This window comes from Amphiura filiformis, chromosome 8 (assembly GCF_039555335.1).
Source record: "Amphiura filiformis chromosome 8, Afil_fr2py, whole genome shotgun sequence".
Classification (NCBI taxonomy): Eukaryota; Metazoa; Echinodermata; class Ophiuroidea; order Amphilepidida; family Amphiuridae; genus Amphiura; species Amphiura filiformis.
Window position 1 is genome coordinate 30,778,317 of NC_092635.1, and position 22,648 is coordinate 30,800,964.

Here is a 22,648-nt window from a genome sequence, read left to right on the forward strand (position 1 = left end):
GATCACCCAGTAGATTGCAGCAGAATAGATAGGAAAGTTTAGGTATATCTCAATCACCCCGTGTAGAACAACAACAACAACAGTAAGATTTAATCTTTCCCTAGAGAAGTCCTTTTCAGAGGTACGTCTGAAGATGGCACTCGCTAGAGTTCCGAAAGCTCAGCCCAGCCCTCTGAAAAGGACTTCTCTAGGGAAAGATCTATCTATTTACCGACCTAGAGTACAAAGAAATTTCAAATCGTAACAACAACAGTTTCAACATTTAAAAAAAGTATCAACAAATCTTAAGAAGCTTCCTGCTCACATATTTTTATGTGAAATAAGCACACAGAATATGGTTAACTGTGGAATATGCTATTGCTGGATGAATATTGAAGTAAGTATACCATAAAATGAACGGTATATTTAGCGTTGAAATTTTTAAGAATCCCTTGTTCCCCTTTATTATAAATACTACTTTTAGTAAATTAATTTCACCAATTACCTTTTTTTAAGATTTATTTTGCACAATTTTGGCAAATTTAAATGTTATAAGAAATGTAGTTCTATCAAGAGTTAAACTAACAAGTTACGCGAGGAAAGGCAAAAGTACATCTTTAACTGAGCGTGAAGACCAAGAACCGGCAAATGAAACACAGCATATCGATATGGATATAATACACGGAGTGTGACACCGTGAAGCACCCCAAAGGAGCATCATATTGTGACGAATTAGCTCCAAATTACAAGGCATTGAAATGAATTACATCTCATTTTTCGCCTATAATAGTAACGTTACAGCTCGTTTTTCTTTCTCTGTAATTCAATTATTTTATGGTTAGGAACTGATTCCAAGTTGCCTTTCATAGCGGGTTGTAATATGAGTTGATTTCTACACTAACACTGATTTGAAATTATTATATTAAATGTAATGAATCTGGTGTTATAATGATTCTTTATGAAGGGATGAGTGATTGCAACTGAGCCGTATAGCGCCGTAAGAAACAACCAAATTTATTTTGCTCGGGGTACCGTAATATGGAAAGTCTACATTGCATGAAAAATTGCATGCACAGTTTCTTTGCACAGGTAACTTCGGACCAATTCACAGCGTGGTTATCCGCACCAGACACAACAAATCGATTTCCTGCTCGCTATAATAATCTTCATAACTTTTGAGAACAAGTGTGACATTTCTGCGTATTTCTAACTGGTCGCACAATTTTGATAACAATGTCATCAGTTGGGAACTTGTTTGCAAACTTAAGTGAATATGTAAATAGATAAATATAAACATCAAAATAACCATTTATATGGATGAATTAGCAAAATATACGGAACCATGCATGGAACAGTAGCTTTGTCTACTTCAGAAAATGACGCGTGAAATTATTTGTCGAAACACCATTATATAACTGATCAGGGGAAATTTGTACGAGTATAGGCTATAACCCTTATTGGTTATGACAAGTTTGCTCGTTTAAAAGTTTTGGAAATATTTTTTTTATTTCAACTTGTAGGGTACTTATTAAAAGTCTATAGTAATTTTAAATGATTGGCTATTTTTTAATATCTAATTACATATTTAAATTTAAAGGAAATTGAAGGTGATGCTTCAATGCCTGCTCTGAAAAAGGCCAGTTTCTTGCATATAATAGACGCGAAATTAGTTTTAAAATAATTTGGCAGGTATATTTGATAACCTTGGCCGCGATTCTAGCACCGTGAGAAAACGAAAAGTTACTAAGTATAGAGTGCTGATTGTTTTAGAAATACATTATAGTTATAAAATAAGAAAATACAATATTTTTATTGGATCATCTTGTTAATTGCATGAGAAAGACGGAGTACATGTTCAAAGTTAAATTTTTACCTTCTCTTTTTTTATAGCAATTTCCTTTTGTCTATTTTACTAACTGTTTAATTTGCGCGCAAAGTGACACTTAACAGCTTAACGTCACATTTTTAATGGCAGCGAAATTACAGCGCTTTGAATCCTTCAAGATCTAGCTGGAAAAAGGCGCTATATAAATCCGAAATGTATTTATTTATTATTATTATTTTCTGTTGACGACACTCGAAGATGCATGACTATGTCAGAATCAACTGGAATTTTTAGCATATATTTATTTTGTGGTTCGCTGTATCGAACCAGGGGCAAATCAGAAGCTGTTATAATCACAATGCAACCAATCTCTGAATAAGTCTTTAAGGTATAGTATTTCATTCAAATGCCTGTAAATTATGCACACAATCATGATAACTACACATTGTCTTACAATATCAATTCTAACAACCACTGAATAAATCTTATGCCTGTTTCTACACAATGCTATTTACAATATACATGTAGAATCCATTTGTCTCAAGTTGTACTATCCTGAATTCTGAAATGTTTTTAAGGACAGGTTCATAACTATATTTCGGGATCATGGACATTGCAAGGAGAGGATACGTACCTACCATACGTTTTTGGATAGGTTCCCCACATGATAACTTATTGCCAATACCAATATGTCACTCTATGATATTTGTACCTTAAGTCGTGGTTGCATGGCATATACATAATGTCATATATGCAATCTATTGATTGTATTAAGATACACTCCAGTAGATCTAACTAATAGTTAAGGTAAGCTTTAAGTGACAGCATTTGTGCTTCGTTGATGTATTGCTTTTCGTCTTTCATTAACTCTGCTGTGTACATTGCTCATTTTTACTGCTGGTTCTCATTCGTCTTCTTATGTTAATATTTCGCACGGCTGTGCATCTTAATTTTGAGGACCCAAGTGACAAAAACTGATAACATTTTTAAAAATATACTCTGAGCTATGTTGAAAGATGTCAACTCGCTGGTGTGGTGCTCCAACATGATTAATTTAAGTAATACAACGAAATTGAACCAAATATTATCATAAAAATGCATCTTCTTCCTTACAAAATAATATTCGTTATTATACTTATGATATTCCTCCAAAAAATTAGGAGCACTTTTGTTTCGGTAACTTGAAAGATGAAAGTACCGTACGGATTTCATTACAACATGAAATTTACTTTAAAATCCCGCGTTAAATTTAAAGAAGCTGTCATTATAGTGGTATAAGACTTCAAGTGATTCCATTTGTAACATATGGTAGATATAAAGTACGGTTCCTCTTAGCCTAGGTGTCCATGCGTGGATGTTAGTATGTAATAAGTGTGAGACATAGTGAGTAATGCATGAGGTTCTGACACGTTAAACTCTATTCAGTATGTTCCAAACTGGCACACATCGTTGTCTAATCCATAGGCAGCTTGCTTAATTATTCACTAAATATAAAGGGTTGTATGGTGGCATGAAGCGGTATATATACCCTTTGGCAGGAAAATCAATTAAATATCATTTAAAAGTAGCAATGTTACGTGAAGTGTTGGAATTGTTATTTGTGGAACGCTCGTCGTACAATTTTGCTTTTGAAACAAGTACGAATATACCAAAGACATGTTTATAACTATTTCCTTCAGATTCAAAATCCTACATAATATACAATATAGGCCTATTTACTAAAATGTAACGAAGTATTTATTGGTCACACATCCTTAATTAAGCGGGATATGAGCAGTATATTTATACAAAATTAATCTAATTTTAGTAGAATAGCAATAAGAAGTGTCAATCATTTCTATCTGATTAACGACAAACCCGTAGTTAGGATATAAACTAATATTTGGCATAAAATGACATACCAGGATGCTCTTAAGATTATGTCAAATATCGGATCAAAACTGAAGATCTATAGACAATTTATAAAGAGATGCATAAGAGGATGAAGGCGTGCTAGAGAATTAGGCAAGTTCCCAGATTCAAACCAACTTGACCAAGGCCACGTTGTTGGCTTTTTAGAAGATCTATGATCTTACGCAGCTGCTCATATAGTTGCGCGCCTGTACATATAACAATGACAATGATCATGTAAGAGCACCCAGCCTATATCGCCCAGAGCTTAATAACTAGAAATAATGCCCAGGTTGTTTAAGGAATAACTAATTTCAGTTGGTAAAAATATAATATGTGCCTTCTAAAATGTCCAAAGCACTGATATACCCATCCCTGCAATTCCGGTTTCGGTATGGCATAATCCCGGATCTGAAGGGAACTAAAGTTTCCTAAAACTTTCGAAACTTTTACGCGTTGACCTCAAACAATTTCACAGGTGCAATACGCGCACGAGTCATGAATGTACCGATGAAATCACAAACGTCAATGTGTAAAAGGCTGCATAAAACTATGTGGTAATGAAGTTGCGGCGATGAAGTATTATCATTATGATGAATTATTCTTATCAATTAGCTTACCTCTCCGCATTTTTGTGGGTATCCCAGGCATGCCAGGATGAGGTTGGAGAAATGGACCTCGGAAATCAGCCATCATCATCATTTCAATAGTCCGGTAATAGCCACACACAGTATATAATAATGATAACAATAACCAAGTGTATCTTGAAGTAGTCAGGTATATAGTATATAGTAGTAATGCGAGAATTTATCGCAATGTTAGCAGGCAATTCAGCTGCGGCGAGGCTGAAACCGTTTTGCTAGTCACGTCTGAGAGAAGGTCGCAGGCGCGTGTCCATAGACAACCGTCGTAAAAGTAACAGACTGCGAAATTGGGGATAGCAACACTTTAAAAATTACAGATGATACTTCGATGACTTCAAAAAAGTGCAAATCAATATGTCAAATCTCGGTCTTTAACGAGATATCTCGTTCAATTGAAAACCACAAACAGAATGAACTTGTACTTACTTCGATCTTTGTTTTTCTCTATTATTTGTATATCACTGTTTTGACGTGATCTTTTCAAAAAGAAAGTCTTTTCTTCCAAATATGATATTTCATTGGGTGTATTCAGTTTGCTAGCTCGTGTGCAACGCCCCGATGGAGTTGTTTACTCTATCAAACGAGCAGGATTAGATCCAACTTGGCAATCGAATCTATAGGGGAGAGCTATCAGACAGGTTCTGGGTCCTGCTCACTTATTGGTAATCAGCTGGCTGTGACCAAGGTCTGCATCGCTCCACTGAATCCTTTCATCACATAGTCACCTCTTTAGCACTATGCCTACTCTAACTATAGTCATGTACGTATCAACAAACTTGGAAGGAAAAAAAACAGAGCAAGATAATTGCACGTGCCAAATTGGCTTAGCAGAAAAAGCCATCAAGCAGCAGGCGATAACAATATTGTGGCCAGACCTTGACTTTGACTATACAACTTTAATGAAACATATAATTCGTTGGCTTTCCGCCTTTTTATAAAAAAAATGATTTTTAATGAGTATAGGATATCGAGGAAACATTTAAGCTTGATTGATTTACAGCACACTTAAGGTATAGTAAATAGTATTGCACTCAACGTTTGACATCTCCTAGGCACTATTTGACATGTAATATCATTCTTGTTCACTGACGACGACGACGATGATGATGATGATGATGATGGTGATGATGATGATGACGGCGATGACGATGACGACGATGATGATAATGATGTAATACAAAAGTGAAGAAAGAAAGTTTTACCCTATATGGGTTTTGTAACACAAGAGGCAACAAGCGCAATTAATGTTATCTTTCCGTCGCCGGGATCTCATTGAACAAGCAACAACAAGACACGGTGAATCAATATACAGCAGAACGACCTTTTATTTTACGAAATTTAGAAAGTTTACAGATTATCTTAACTTCGATTGTGATGTAATGTTATTTTGAGTCAACCCAGGCCAGAAACCAAAACGAACAATCGTTCACCACTCGTATGCTATATATAAGCCTTTGTATCGGGAGATGGAATAAGAATTTCAAATTTCTTATTTCCCGAGCTTTGTCAAGACACTGGTCTTAAACATTGCATTTCGTACAATTGATAGGCCTTCGCACGGTTTCGTTGGCCGGGCCAGCAAAACATCCGTCGCTATACCGGTCGCCGACCTAGTGCTTGGCACGCGAGGGGTCTCGGGTTCGAGTCCCGAAACAAACAACTTCTATGTTTCTTTTCTCTCTTTATTCCTTCATTCTTTCCCTTCCGGTCGCCAAAAAGCAATTGGGCGTTGTAGGGTTAAGGCTATGTCTTACATATATGGGATTTTAAGTGCATTAGCCCAATGTAAGACTTTGACATGCTTAACCTGCCGAATTTCCCATTTGGAAGGCTCAGAATAAACAAACAAACAAAATAAAATAAACATACAAAGCATCAAGCAAGCTTGATCTAGGTGACAGAAGCCATTTTTATGAGTGTATGTTTTCCATGATTAATGTACTTGATAAAAGAGATCTTTTTCTGATTAGAACGGCAATTAAGACAAATCAAACATACGGTATACCAATCGTAATTCATTTGCTATATTTAACCCGTTGAATAGCATAAGTATCAATTAATCAATGAAAGCTATATACACTTGTAAATTTTAATGCTTTTTTTATTTGCATGGTTCTTTTTGTATAAAAGCAGACATAGATGGTGGTGTATGAGATTTGTTTTAATGTTCCTTTGTTTTTGAATCTTGGAATCTTTAATCTTTTATATGACTCTTTCATATTTTATTACTACTTTTGTTTTGGGATTAATCAAAAATACACTGGTATAGATATGGTATATGGGAGGTATTATTGCAGCGTAGCCGTATACTTGATACAAAGGAAAAGTGATGGTTAAAACGGTACATCAAAACACAGACCTATAGACAAAGGTTCGATAGTATTTAGCATAAAATGATTTGACTTATGATCAAGGCCTAATATACCAGGAATATATAACTGAAGTTGCCAGCGTACTGTCACAGGACGATCACGATGAAAAGCAACTGATTCGTAAAATTCTTCTGCAAATCTGCGTAAATTACCGTCAGAATATGAAGAATTTTCATATTTTCTTTGCAAGTTAAGTGTTTCTGCAGAACAATTTTAGAAAATAGTTCAAAAAACTTAGCTACCGTAAAATTACAGTATATATTTTTACAGCACATCTTGTATACAACTAATACATTATCAGAAATACAATATTTTCACCTGTTGCACCCACAGTTCCACTAATTGAAACGCCAGAGCTACGACTAAGTCCTCAAACGTTCGAAATGTGTAGCTACCACACTGATGTTGCACCCATTGCACATGGATAACATTCCATCGGCACACCCATACGAAATTTCATGTTCTGAGATATGTCTTTCTTGGCAGCTCATGAGTATGAGGGTGCCAAATTTGGAATATGTGTGTAGGATATTAACAGGCCAATTGTTACACTGCATTAATCTTCTCCTCTTGTGGTCAGTTTGGCTGGACTAGTACATGTATCCAGTACATGCGCCATATCCTTTACTGCGGCAGGTAACTTTCTGGTTGATTTAATTTCAAATGGATACGGTCAGAATTTTAAAGCTTTGACCAAATCCTAGAGGAGAACCAATTCTATAGTAATTTATAAGGATCTAAATTTATATCTTGACCGTTACAATTCTGATGTGATTTCTTGTTTGTGTACAGTTTCCCATTAGATCGCCAAATGCTGATGTACTGCCAAGGTCAAAACTTCCGTACTTGGCGTTGCTCGGATAGTTTCAATCTCATTCATTGCATCAGTGGCGTAGCGTGGGTCATCCGATGGGGGGGGGGGGGGGACCGACCGGGGGGGGGCAGCACCGGGGCTGAGGGGGGGAGCACAAGCCATTTTCGGCAGTTTTCCTAAAATTTTCAGTTTTCCTAAAAGGTTTCTAAATTTTCAGATCGATTGGGGGCATGTGCCCCCCGTGCCCCTATGACGCTACGCCACTCCATTGCATGGGTAATTATCATTGTAAACATGCAAGAGTGGTGGAAAGTGTGATTTGGCAGGCAGTGACGGTTGGATCTCCCGTTATATTACCGAGGACGAAAAGTGGCTTCCTAATTGCTATCATCATGAAGAATTGAGACAATTTCCCCGGGAATTTTTGCACTATGTGATACAACGTTATTTTGATTCTAAAGTGCACTGCTCTAGACAGGTTATTTTAAGTTCAAATGTCATTATCATGGTCAAAAACATTATGAACGAATGAGCACAGATCATGCAAATCAGAATGTTGCAAAAACACATAACATGTTAATGGAGTTAATAAAATACATCCGACTATTGGAGATACCTCGATCATATCAAGCATGGTTTATGAACTTCTGACAACCTTTTGTGCTCATTTTATGGTACTTACCTAGCTGGGGGTTTTCAACCCCCCGAGCTAGGTACTGTTTTGCTATCCGTTCTTTCTTTCTTCTTCTTTCTGGCAATAAATTTCAAAATGCTTCTACTCCTACATGTTACACCCTACAATTACGTAACTTGCACATATGTATTGGCTATATCCAGTGCCCATAGTGTCTAAACAGAATTGGGGGCAAAGGTCATTAAAGGGGCATTTCCGGTATTTAACCAAATATCTTCAAAATGCTTCTTCTGCCACATATTATAAAGTACAATGATGTCATTTGCATATATGAATCGACTATACCCCACGCCTAGAACTTGCATACAGAATTGGGGTCAAAGGTCATTAAAGGGGCAAAATCTTACAATTGCATTATCTGGACATCTGTAAGGGGTATGGGGTTCAAACTCGGTGACAACAAATCTCATGACCAGGGGAACAATTTGCATGGGTCAGGTCAAAGGTCATGCAGGGGTCAAATTTTAGAAATGCATTTCCTGGACATCTGTAAGGGGTATGGGGCTCAGACTTGGTGACAACAAACTTAATGATCAGGGGACATTTTGGAACACTTTGCAGGAGTCAGGTCAAAGGTTATCTGGGGTCAAATTTTATAATTTCATTTTCTGGATATCTGTAAGGGTTATGGGGCCCAAACTCTGTGACAACATATCTCATGATCAGGGGAACATTTTGCAGGGGTCAGGTCAAAGGTCATGCAGAAGTCAAATCTTATAAATGTATTTTCTGGACATCTGTAAGGGGTACAGGGCTCAAACTTGGTGACAACAAACTTGATGACCAGGGGAACATATTTGGAACATTTTGCAGGGGTCAGGTCAAAGGTCATCTGGGGTCAAATATCAAAATTGCATTTTCTGGACATCTGTAAGGAATACAGGACTCAAACTCGGTGACAACAAACCTCATGACCAGCTAGGAACATTTTTGAAACATTTTGCAGGGGTCAGATACCTCCACAACACCAACACGCCCCAGCTAGGTTTGTGGTCTATGACCACCATTTGCCACTAGTTTTATTTGCTTCGCATTTAATGGATGGCGTGTGGGTGTATACAAACCATGGGTGTAGGACACATATCACAAACTGTACGAGTTCGATATGTGTAGGAAATAGTTGAATACATAAACCATAAAATCCAAGGCATCGATCATGATTTCAAAAAATGACAAATTTAATATTAAGTGTGCCAAGGACGACTTTAATTTTTTTGTTGATATATAGGTCACGACAACTAGTAAATATGTGTACACCCCTTTATCATGGAAAGAAATAAACGGAATTCCCCTTGGAATTCCCTTCCCATGGGAATTCTAAACTTACTTTCTGCAAACAGCTGGATTCTAATCACCAGCGCTCAAACTTGAAAATCAAACAACACGTCGTTCTTTTTGAAAATTTTAAGTAAAATTCGGGATTTCTAATTTTTGACAAAATATAACCTTACTTTGGTGGAAATGTACCACATTCAAATAGCTTTGAAAAACTCTTGATGGTGGTGTATCTGAAATTCCAAACCTACACAATTACCAACTCGTTCTAAACCTGCCTGTAAATACATGTGCAAAATGATTCATGAATAGCCATTATTCCGCTCTTAAACATACTATGAGCTGTAAGTGATCGATGGACATTCGTCTATATCTTCTAAACCTATTGCCTGAAGTCCAGTTTGTTATTTTGTTCGTGTCACCACTTGTTTGTTTGCTAAAACAATGTTAGCATATAGGGTTCTTTTATAATACAAATTACCTTTTACCTGTAATTTGAATATGCACTGCAATGACATTGCTTGTGATGATATCCGGGCACCAGCAGCTTTAGTATATAATAGTCAAAAGGACATTTTATACCGTAGATATTCCAGTTATATAGCAAATAAACTTGTATAAAAAGAGAAATGTTGTTTCTATTGGGTACAAATGTGTGTAAAATGATACGTTATCTTATCTACCGTAGATATGACAGTTGATGAAGTAGCAAACAAATTTGTAAAGAGTTGCGTTGCTTTCTTCACACAGAGAAATATTTACAAAACATTATGTAAGTATACTAATGTAATGTGTGTAAAATAATACGTGTATCTTATCTACCGTAGATATTCCAGTTGTTGAATTAGCAAAGAGTTATGTTGCTTCCTTGAATAAAAGTCTTAATGTGATGCGTTAGATGATATATCTTATATATTCCTATTGACGAAATAGCCAAAAACTTGTAAAGAGTTATGTTGCTTTCTTTTATACAAATGTAATATGTTTGTAAAATGATACGTATAATTATCTTATCTACCGTAGATATTCCAATTGATGAAATAGCCAAAAAACTAGAGTTATGTTGCTTTCTTGTATGTAATATGTTTGTAAAATGATGCTTATATCTGATCTACCGTAGATATTCAATTGATGAAATGGCAAAAAACTTGTAAAGAGTTATGATGCATTCTTGTATACAAATGTAATGTGTGCAAAATAATACGTGTATCTTATCTACCGTAGATATTCCTGTTGTTGAAGTTAGCATATATTTGAAATTGAATATTTTCAAATGTAACATGTGTGCAAATTGATTCATGTATCTTATCTACGGTAGATATGCCAGTTGTTGAAGTAGCAAACAAACTTGCAAAGAGCTATGTTGCTTATTGTATAAATGTATCTCATCTACCGTAGATATTCTAGTTGATGAAGTAGCAAACAAACTTGCAAAGAGCTGTGTTGCTTATTGTATAAATGTAATATGTTTGTGAGATGATACGTGTATCTTATCTACCGTAGATATTCCTGTTGACGAAGTAGCAACAGAACTTGTGAATAGTTGTGTTACTTTTCTTTTATACAAAATATGTAATATGTGCCCAAAATGACACATGCATCTTACCTAGCATGCCGTAGATATTCCAGTTGATGGCAAACACATTGTAAAGAGTTATGCCGCCTTATTGATTAATTAAGTGATTGAAGTATGTTATATTTTAAAAAGATACAATTGAAAGTATTGATACTTAGTAGATATTTGATGATCTTTTTTTCGAGTATTGACAGTAAATAAAAGGTTGTGGGTTGTGGTACACCACGGAGAATATCTCGTTCATCCCTTTATTCAACAGGGTTACACCACAAACTCCTATATCATGGTGTCTATATGACATAGCGTAGCAAATATTCAAGAATTGCATTTGCCAATCTGTGTGTCATATAAACACATGCATACAAAATACCCTACTACAAAATACTTACAAATGACTCGTTTTATGCACAAAAAACCTGTAAAATGAGCTAAAAAGCTCTGTATTGTTAATTGGTAATTTCCGTAGATTATTGTACAAGTCGTTCAAGTGATGCAATCCGAGCATCAATCAGCATAAATTTATGCCTTAGGCAAAGTTACTGTGAACAAAATGAACAATGTTGAAATTGGTAGGATGTGATAACTATACGCGTTCTCTTACGTACAAAACCTTTTATCAACACCTGTGCTATGAATTGTTCATTTTATCGCTTGAATTTATTATCAATTATGTAATCTTATAAAGCTCCATTTGTTACCTGATTCGATAAGAAATCTTTGCCTTTTCTTCGTATTAGTACCACCCTCATTTTATAATTCAAAAGAAAAACTCCCGAATATGGTCAATGTCAAGTTTACCAAATTGAATAGAAAAATATGCGTGGTATATAAGTATTACCTGTTTATTTGCCAGGTCTTGTGTTATATTTTTTGTGACAAACTATTTTCAGTCATTTTTGTTAGAGCACTAAAGCAAGCAAAGTACAGTAACCTTGGTTTGCCTGAATCGGTGGCGGGTCTGATCTTGACTCGTCATTTTTTGCCTTTTGTTCTCGTAAAGTATTCGGTAAGTGTTGCTAGTCACGCAACCATGCCACAAGAATAAAGCCACTTTTTCAAAAGTCGTCTGCTGATACACAAAAGCGGGATTTTTATGGACGTAAACAGTCTAAACACACAGTAACACATACGGAATGATATTGTGGGGTTTGTTGGATATCCCGTTAGAGTTTCGGAAATTCTGCCGACAACATACAGATATGGAGGCTATCTCATGCCGATACCATGTTGGGGGGTATTTTTACATTCTATATTTTGCGTTCGAATTAAAAATGCATGCAAAATTTGCTCACTATTATGTGTGATTGTAATGCACAAATGCAGAATTCGTCAACATGTCCTTCTTGCAAAAATGGCAGAAATTGTATATTTTCTGCTACATTGGTTTCATCAGTAATAGGTACGTCCTATTAGACGGGGTAAACTAGTATAATAATTTGGGTACAAAGCTAGTAAGATCGATAGAAATGTCGTTAAAATAAGGTGGTGGTCATTGCAGAAAGTCATGATTTCCTGCAAAATTGAAACTGATATGGTGGTAGAAAAAAACTATTGCCGTCACTGATTCACTGGTTCTAAATATAACGATCCGATCTACATATCGAGTGACTTTGCTTTAGTTCAACTTAATAATACCTATTATGAACTTGTTTATCTCAAAGCCAAGGTCAGCTTCATAGGCTTTAGTCAAGATTTCCATAAAGAATTACATAAACAAAGTACTCCATAGTAAATGGTAACATATAGCAACAATATTGTGTAAGTTTTAGTTCAAGTCTAGATAAATAAGGGTGGTACAGTACAAATATATGTGACAAAATAGGTATCACTTCTGCCTACGGCATGCAAACCGAAATGATTGCCCAGGACAAACAAGGAATTTGATAGAAATAACTATGGTATGGTAAGCAAGTCAAGTATGAAGATGTAGGATGATTTGCTCGACTTCACTCAGAATTGATATTTTCCCATCATTTACGATTTTTTTTAAAAGTTCGACAATAATTATGATAATACTAATGAGCCTACAATTATTATCAAAATCTTAGCAAAAGTGCACACGACTGTTGCACTTTTTGATACCACCACATAGGCCTACAGAATGCAGATTGAAGAATGATAAAGAAATGAATAAGAAAAAAATGTTTGGTAAAATACCGGTACAAATGAAAAATTTCAGTGTGATGGTGAAGTTTTCAAACTTTAGAATGTTTCTATCATAATACAAGGTCTGAAAATGACGCTTGTAGTATCTTTTTTGAAATAGCCTATCCCAGAAAAAAATCATTGTTAGTTTTAGTTAAAGAAAATGTACTTTTTATGTTTTGTTTTGCATTATTTTTTATAGATGTTATTATATATCATCTACATATTTGCTAAAGATGGGTGTATCATATTTCAATGATATACTATGATAAAATTATATAGTAAAGACAATGCCGTTTCAGTGCCACCTTAACTCCCATATATAACATTAAAAGATGTGAAATGAGCTGTATACCCCATTTAGTCTTAATTAAATGTACCTCGGAACATTCTCAACGAGATATTATACTAGCATTAAACTATGCCATTTAAAATAATAACATTCAACATCAATGTTAAATTCCTAAGTACATTTCTAAATATAAAATGAAATGCATACCATTTATCGTTTCATCTTTCATAATTTAATAAAAAAATATGAAATCAAAATACTGAGCGAATTTCCATAAAACGAAATGCAATTGTCTCAAATTGCCATCGTATAGTTTATTTTCTTCACTTTTAATAGCACATTTTTGAATTAAAATACTTCTACAAAATATTCAATAAAAGAAAATTGAAATTTTCTCAAATTGCTGATGACACAGTTTATATCACCTATTGCAATGATTATGCATGACATTGTTTCAAGGTAAAACACTTCGCACTGATTCAATAATCAAGTAGCATTACTAATGAAGTTCCGATTTCGCTGACACCACCAATATGTGACTAATGCGTGTTTTGCGTCTGTATTTGAATCTGATATTACATATTTAACCAATTTATTGCAACATTTCGGTGAACAAGTTGGTTTTTTGACTTCTGAAGCACATCGTACATGTTCTATTTTGCAAGTGTAGCGCAAAGGTAGAAGAGTGCTATAGTCTCTGACACGAGCGCGATTCGGTTGCCGGCGGAGCCACTTGGTGATGGGAATGGGGGAGGGAGGGGGAGTAAAAGCAGTCAATTTAGCCTAGAATGATCCGTCCATGGTTACACTACGATAATATTATGGAAAACAGCTGAAAAAGATTGATGAAGCCCAAAAATGATAAAGTTAATATTTCGTTCATCGACCTTTTTTTTTATTTATTCCTTAGTAAGAGCGAAAATACAATAGCCCTATTTTGCGTTCAATCCATATATCGAATAGTTATGAAAACTTGAAAAAGGGAAGCAACTTTAATAAGTAACTTCAATGTACCAAGTTATTTAACGTATTTCACCATGTTCAACCTTTATCATTTTAATCCAATTAGTGTATAAATCGCAGTATATATTTTAAGTTGAGGTAATAATGGACAACCTTGACTGACACTCTTTGCAAGAGAGACTGATGTCAAAATTTGCTCCAAAATAACACCTGCACGTATTAACTACAATGGAACAACCGGGTGGAACAATCATGAAAAAAAATTGTACTTGACCTTTCAGAAATCCAACTGACGTCCCACTCAAAAGGTTCTTGTTTGCCCAATAAGTTGATATTTGATATTTGACCCATAATTTCTGCAATATTGGGCACAACCCTTCCTCTTGTCCCTTCTTTTCCCACATCATTTCAACTAATGTTGTGATTGGAATGGTAGAGAAGACCCACATCAAACTCATTTTGATGTGGGTCTTCTCTACCCTTCCAACGACAAAATCGCATTACCAACATAACCAAAATATAACATTAGTTGCGTGTGTTGCATCTTGGGAAGGAGACCCCGGTAACGGAAAGATAACATTAGTTGCGTACGTTGCATTTATTCACCTGTCTTCAATAGAACATCAGAACCCTATCCGAATATTCTTAGCACTTCAATCATGGACTTCTCCAGAATGTCTAGAAACGTCCCAATTTGCTTAATCATAAGTTGTCTTTATCACAAAGCTATATTTTAAATTTGTGGTTTTTGCTATTAACATTCATAAACAAAAGGGACACACATGAAAGTCCTGTTCATAATTATCGTAGTACTTAATAATAACCATTAAATGCGAAGACAATAGATGTTGATTCTTTTCTTTCTCTCTTTTCAAATTGAGCAAGTAGTGAGCTAACATGAGGCAATGAACTGTAATGGTGTGCTATTCCTCAGCTGTTACGTGAAGCTACAAGTTCTTAATCATGTTAATCAGTGAAAGTAACTATGTTACCGGTATCTTTTGTTCAAATGAAACCCCGCTATTATCCATGGCTTTCTTAATTCCTATAGACACGTGTCCATCTAGTATTAGATACCAAGTTTCAAATTTTCCTTTTGTCTATAGGATTGTATATACAATTGCAGCCAGAGACATGTGAGTACACGATTCTTATTGACAAAAAGATTTGTTGATTGCTACATTGTTTTATAGTATCATACTATAACTACATCTGATGCATTTATTGGATGATATATCGATTGTATAAAGGACATGCGTGACCGAGCAAGTCGTATAAGCAGACGACCTTTTTATATAGGAGACGCGTTTTTTATCTCCAAAATTAATGTCATTTGTTTTATTATTTGTAAATCACTGGCCTATTTTCTATTAAGCCTATAGTATTCTATTAAGATTTGAAAACTACAAAGTACTCGTGTGATACTCGAAATGTAAATGGGGGCCTGAACGTCGATGTATGGATCTAAATGATCTGTAAAGAGTACCGGTACATAAGTATAAGAATTGGATTGGAACTGACGTAAGGAATTCTGAATTAACTTTCAACCAATTTGTTTTAAATTACCCCAATCTATGCACTTCAAAATAAGTTTGACAATTTTATTGAAGAAATATGATATTACTTACTCATTGTGAGCAACGTGTCCCAGTACGTCCCTTTTAAAGGGATTTTTATTTGTATCAGTCCAGGTGAGTTCCAAATAAATAACATGGGTATTGCATAAATTTCGGCATTATAATTATAGCGCCTTTTTCTAGATCTTGAAGGATTCAAAGAACTATAAAGTTTACTGTTAGATCACCACATGCTGATGTATAGCCAAGGTCAAAGGTTTTAAAATTGGGGTTGGTCTGGGACCGTGTCTTGGTAAGTAGATCCCGGTAACGGGAAGCTAACATTAGTTGCGTGTGTTGCATCTTAGGAAGGAGATCCCGGTAACGGAAAGATAACATTAGTTGCGTGTGTTGCATCTTGGGAAGGGATCCCGATAACGGAAAGATAACATTAGTTGCGTGTGTTGCATCTTGGGAAAGAGACCCCCAGTAACGGGAAGCTAGCATTAGTTGCGTGTATTGCATCTTGGGAAGGAGACCCCGGGAACGGAAAAATAACATTAGTTGCGTGTGTTGCATATTGGTATGGAGATCCCGGTAACGGAAAGATAACATTAGTTGCGTGTGTTGCATATTGGGAAGGAGATCCCGGTAACGGAAAGCTAACATTAGTTGCGTGTGTTGCAGGAGATCCCGGTAACGGAAAGATAACATTAGTTGCGTATGTTGCATCTTGGGAAAGAGACCCCGGTAACGGAAAGATAACATTAGTTGCGTGTGTTGCATCTTGGGAAAGAGGCCCCGATAACGGAAAGATAACATTAGTTGCGTGTGTTGCATCTTGGGAATGAGATCCCGGTAACGGAAAGATAACATTAGTTGCGTGTGTTGCATCTTGGGAAAGAGACCCCGATAACGGAAAGATAACATTAGTTGCGTGTGTTGCATCTTGGGAATGAGATCCCGGTAACGGAAAGACAACATTAGTTGCGTATATGTTGCATCTTGGGAAAGAGATCCCGGTAACGGAAAGATAACATTAGTTGCGTGTGTTGCATCTTGGTAAGGAGATCCCGGTAACGGAAAGACAACATTAGTTGCGTATATGTTGCATCTTGGGAAAGAGATCCCGGTAACGGAAAGATAACATTAGTTGCGTGTGTTGCATCTTGGTAAGGAGATCCCGGTAACGGAAAGCTAACATTAGTTGCGTGTGTTGCATCTTGGGAAGGAGATCCCGGTAACGGAAAGATAGCATTAGTTGCGTCTGTTGCATCTTGGGAAGGAGATCCCGGTAACAGAAACATGACATTAGTTGCGTGTGTTGCATCTTGGGAAGGAGATCCCTATAACGGAAAGATGGCATTAGTTACGTGTGTTGCATATTGGATAGGAGATCCCGGTAACGGAAAGATAACATTAGTTGCGTGTATTGCACCTTGGTAAGTAGATCCCGGTAACGGAAAGATAACATTAGTTGCGTGTGTTGCATCTTGGAAAGGAGGTTCCGGTAACGGAAAGGTAGCATATTGGTAAGGAGATCCCGGTAACGTAAAGTAACGAAAAGATAACATTAGTTGCGTGTGCTGCATCTTGGGAAGGAGACCCCGGTAACGGAAAGATAACATTAGTTGCGTGTGTTGCATCTTGGGAGGGAGATCCCGGTAACGGAAAGATACCATTAGTTGCGTGTGTTGCACCTTGGTAAGGTAACATTAGTTGCGTGTGTTGCATCTTGGGAAGGAAATCCCGGTAACGGATGTATTAGTTGCGTACTTGCATATTGGTAAGGAGATCCCGATAACGGAAAGATAACATTACTTGCGTGTGTTGCATCTTGGGAAGGAGATCCCGGTAACGGAAAGATAACATTAGTTGCGTGTGTTGCATCTTGGGAAGGAAATCCCGGTAACGGAAAGATTACATTAGTTGCGTGTGTTGCATATTGGGAAGGAAATCCCGGTAACGGAAAGATTACATTAGTTGCGTGTGTTGCATCTTGGGAAGGAGATCCCGGTTACAAAAAGATAACATTAGTTGCGTATGTTGCATCTTGGGAAAGAGACCCCGGTAACGGAAAGATAACATTAGTTGCGTGTGTTGCATCTTGGGAAGGAGATCCCGGTAACGGAAAGATAACATTAGTTGCGTGTGTTGCATATTGGGAAGGAAATCCCAGTAACGGAAAGATAACATTAGTTGCGTGTGTTGCATATTGGTAAGTAGATCCCGGTAACGGAAAGATAACATTAGTTGCGTGTGTTGCATATTGGGAAGGAAATCCCAGTAACGGAAAGATACCATTAGTTGCGTGTGTTGCATTTTGGGAAGGAAATCCCAGTAACGGAAAGATACCATTAGTTGCGTGTATTGCATCTTGGGAAGGAAATCCCAGTAACGGAAAGATACCATTAGTTGCGTGTGTTGCATCTTGGGAAGGAGACCCCGGGAACGGAAAAATAACATTAGTTGCGTGTGTTGCATTTTGGTAAGGAAATCTCGGTAACGGAAAGATAACATTAGTTGCGTATGTTGCATATTGGTAAGAAGATCCCGGTAACGTAAAGTAACGAAAAAATAACATTAGTTGCGTGTGTTGCATCTTGGGAAGGAGACCCCGGTAACGGAAAGATAACATTAGTTGCGTGTGTTGCATCTTGGGAGGGAGATCCCGGTAACGGAAAGATACCATTAGTTGCGTGTGTTGCACCTTGGTAAGGAAATCCCGATAACGGAAAGATAACATTAGTTGCGTGTGTTGAACCTTGGTAAGGAGATCCCGGTAACGGAAAGATAACATTAGTTGCGTGTGTTGCATCTTGGGAAGGAGATCCCGGTAATGGAAAGATAACATTAGTTGCGTGTGTTGCACGTGCCAAATACTGAGGCTGAAGACGTCCAAGAGAATATTGGATGAAAGCTTCCTCTCGGTAAGCAATTTCAAGTTTGTGAGAAATAAAAAAAGTTAAACATTAGATTCGTATGTTGCATCTTGGGAAGGGGATCCCGGTAACGAAAAGATAACATTAGTTGCGTGTGTTGCATATTGGGAATGAGATCCCGGTAAAGGAAAGATAACATTAGTTGCGTGTGTTGCATCTTGGGAAGGGGATCCCGGTAACGAAAAGATAACATTAGTTGCGTGTGTTGCATCTTGGGAAGGAGATCCCGGTAACGGAAAGATAACATTAGTTGCGTGTGTTGCATCTTGGTAAGGAGATCCCGGTAACGGAAAGATGACATTAGTTGCGTGTGTTGCACCTTGGTAAGGAGATCCCGGTAACGGAAAGATAACATTAGTTACGTGTGTTGCATCTTGGGAAGGATATCCCGGTAACGGAAAGATATAGTTGCGTATGTTGCATCTTGGGAAGGAGATCCCGGTAACGGAAAGATAACATTAGTTGCGTGTGTTGCATCGTGGGAAGGAGATTCCGCGTAACGGAAAGATAACATTAGTTGCGTGTGTTGCATCTTCGGTAACAATAGTTGTATAATAGATTCGCAACTATAGTCAAATAAGAAGTTTTAATGTTATTATCATTATAGGAAATCCCGACAACGGAAAATAACAGTGTTGCGTCTCTGGTATACAACTGGCTGCAAGGCATATTATTCATAGTATAAAACTTTCTTCACTTTTGTATTGAATCTTAACAAAATCACCTCTGAAATATTTGCAAAGTTTGATTTGATTGTTGTTTAACTATTATAGTTGGTAGAATACCCCCATGTTAATTTCTATTTTAGACTAATGCCTACTGCAGATATTTAACAAATATGTTCTGTATAGGCCTACATGCAGTGACAGCAATGGTCTCCAAAATCAATTTTTACGTGTAAATCAACTTACGTTGGTGTTAGAACTTACATATGTTGAAGTATTTATCTTAATGTCAAATATCATAGAATTTTATAACGACTCAAGAGATTTGGAGTGGTAACTGATTACATTAAGAAACTATATAGACAAAGTATCCTCAGTGTTGTTGACAAGATTCTCTTGAATACACCATTAGCGTGATTAGACAGATTTGGTCCAAATTGATGAAAATGAATGAATTTATCTATTCAAAATCCTAGCAATTGGTTACAATACATCGAGTATAGTGCTAAGATCAGTAGCTGGCAGTCTTAAGCAAAATCAGTTACAATAAAACTCTAAACGAACTTCAATCTCATATTCAATCTTTCTAATCACAAGTCATATTGATAAAGCTTAATAGCCAATGATTGTATTAACCTATATATTAGCATGATATACGGAAGCGAGGTGTTTTGGTGAAGAAAATGTTACTATCCTCGGGGTGAAAATAGGTGTTCTCGCGGGAGAACACAAAATGATTAATTTAATCACTAATACAATGATTACAAATAAAAGCCGTGGAAACCACCCTCGTCTGTAAACTGTTGCCATCGCGTGCAATAAGAGAGAAATCTTGTCTAGAAAAAAACACTAATAACTACCCGCGTTCGCTCGCCTTAATGTCCAAGACAAAATTACACATTGTGTACTCGCAGACTATAAACATTATTATTTTGGCGCGTAAATTGCTAGCTGCACTTAAGATAATCATATTTATTGTTTTTTGTTTCTGCCGTGCGTTTTTTTATAATTTGAAGGGACTGAAAAACATCAAGGAAATTAGACTACGGTCCAGGCTTTAAACTGAATTAATAAAATACTACTATAGCCAATTGGGTAATGTAGAATATGGATTGAATTTGAATGTTTGTAATTGTCCAAAGACTCGTATGCGTCTATCAGACATACTGAGCCAATCAGTCAAGTCATGCTGTTAATGACAGTATATGACTCGCAGACGAATGACCATCACTTAACAAAGTAAGGGGCCCGATCTGCCGAATTTATAGTGCTCTATATAGCTGTGTACGATATGTTTTTAAAATTGTCCTAAATTGCAAAATTGTAAATATATTTTTGAAACGCACATAGATACACTGAAATGAGTTTAATGTGTCCAGTATTGATTGCGCGGTTCTTAGTGTTTTGACAGATACTACCACCTTACATTATTACCTTTTGCGGGACTCTACCGCTAAGACTTGGTCGTGCTCCGGGTTGTGCTGCCATAGTTTAGAAAATGTGCTTTGTAAACATAAATATTTTCATGTTTTCTTTGTTTAATTATATGAAATGGTATTCAAAGGGATAAATACATAACAACAGTAGCAGCCGTTAGAACTTAAACGAAAACAACGACGACAATGACGAAAACAATCACATTTTGGAATACATATGCGTTTGAATATAATGGGCAATTCTCTATTAATTTTACATCATTTGATTTTCTTTTTAGCAAAACACAATTTAACGTCTGCCTCCATCGTGTACCTCTCAGAAACGGATTTTCAAGATTAACATTATTGACCACGTGTATATGAGAAATGACTATGACAGGCCAATACTGCATAAAAATGATGGGTTTTCCTTGATATAGGAACCTATAATATTCCGTCTTTCCGAGACTGTCTTCAATGTGTGGTGGTGTGAAGAGTTAAAATTAAAATAAAAAACTTTAACGGTTTATGTTTTGACCACAAGAACAAGCTAATACTAAAAGTATGCAACTACCGTAAAAACTCGATAGTAAGCATATCGAGAGCTTTTGAAAACATGAAATTGTACCTAAGTCCGGCGCTTTACCAACTGAGCCAATGGGGTTGAGACACAAATTTGTAGGTTAACTTGTTCGTATATAACTATGTTTATCGATGATGTGCTCAAAACCCTTAACAATTATGTGGATGGAACACTTTATGTTTGAATGTTTTAAAAGCGCTCGATAGTAAGCACATATGCTACCGTAAAATGGGGTAACTTCGGTCAGCGGACCCTGACTCTGACCAAAGTTGTCCTAATGTCATAAAAAAGAGATAAATAGAAATATGATTGGTTTTGTTTGGAAGCAGTGGTTTAAAAACTCTGAAAAGTGCCCAAAGTTACCCCATTTTACGGTAACTATCGAGTGTTTACGGTATTAAAAGGGTCATTTTGACCACGCATTTTGGGGCACAATTTATTGATCAACTCTGAAAAAAAAGTATTTTCATTTCATATATACCGGTCCTCTAAATAAAAGAAAGCAGCCTAACCATTTCTTATGCCATGCCTTTTGATATCAAATAAATCTGTTTTTGCTGACATACAGATCCATGATAATCAATCTAATTATTCCAATATGCAATGCCAATGATAGTTCATGGCGCGATACGAAATGATTGAAATGATTCATTCTATTATTTTTAATCACAATAAAACTATCTCCAACATGCATATTTTTTCACTGCAATTGAAACAATTGTACATACTGAGTCAAATTGATGGGAATTGATCGATTTAAACCTAAACCAGTCCACATTTAAACTTTTTGTAAAGAATCCTAATAATACAATTTTTTCACGTGATTTGTCATTTTGACCATGATAACACATGAGTTCACGTGTGATTCTATGTATTGTTAAGAGGGCAATGTGTTTTATTGATGAACTTTTCTGTCATCTTTAGGGAGGTTTGTGGCTTTGTTTCTGTAACAGTGTGAATGACCCGTAAGTTGATAGTTTTTTATTGAAATTTCTATACGTTAAAGTGACTTGATGAA

General features: G+C 36.3%; 1 protein-coding gene across 4 annotated transcripts in view; it reads right to left on the reverse strand.

Annotated features, from left to right (window-relative positions):
* LOC140158941 (paired box protein Pax-5-like) overlaps window positions 1–22,648 on the reverse strand; it is a 158,920-nt gene that overhangs the window by 80,572 nt on the left and 55,700 nt on the right. Inside the window, exon 1 of one of the 4 annotated variants that reach the window (XM_072182228.1) lies at window positions 4,315–4,704. The exons of 1 other annotated variant lie outside the window; for it this stretch is intronic. In XM_072182228.1, the coding sequence (XP_072038329.1) occupies window positions 4,315–4,396 (82 nt within the window). In that variant the 5' untranslated portion in view covers window positions 4,397–4,704. Of the gene's footprint in view, window positions 1–4,314; window positions 4,705–22,648 lie in introns of those variants that run through there. 2 more of the 4 variants (XM_072182226.1, XM_072182232.1) reach the window with 2 other exon arrangements.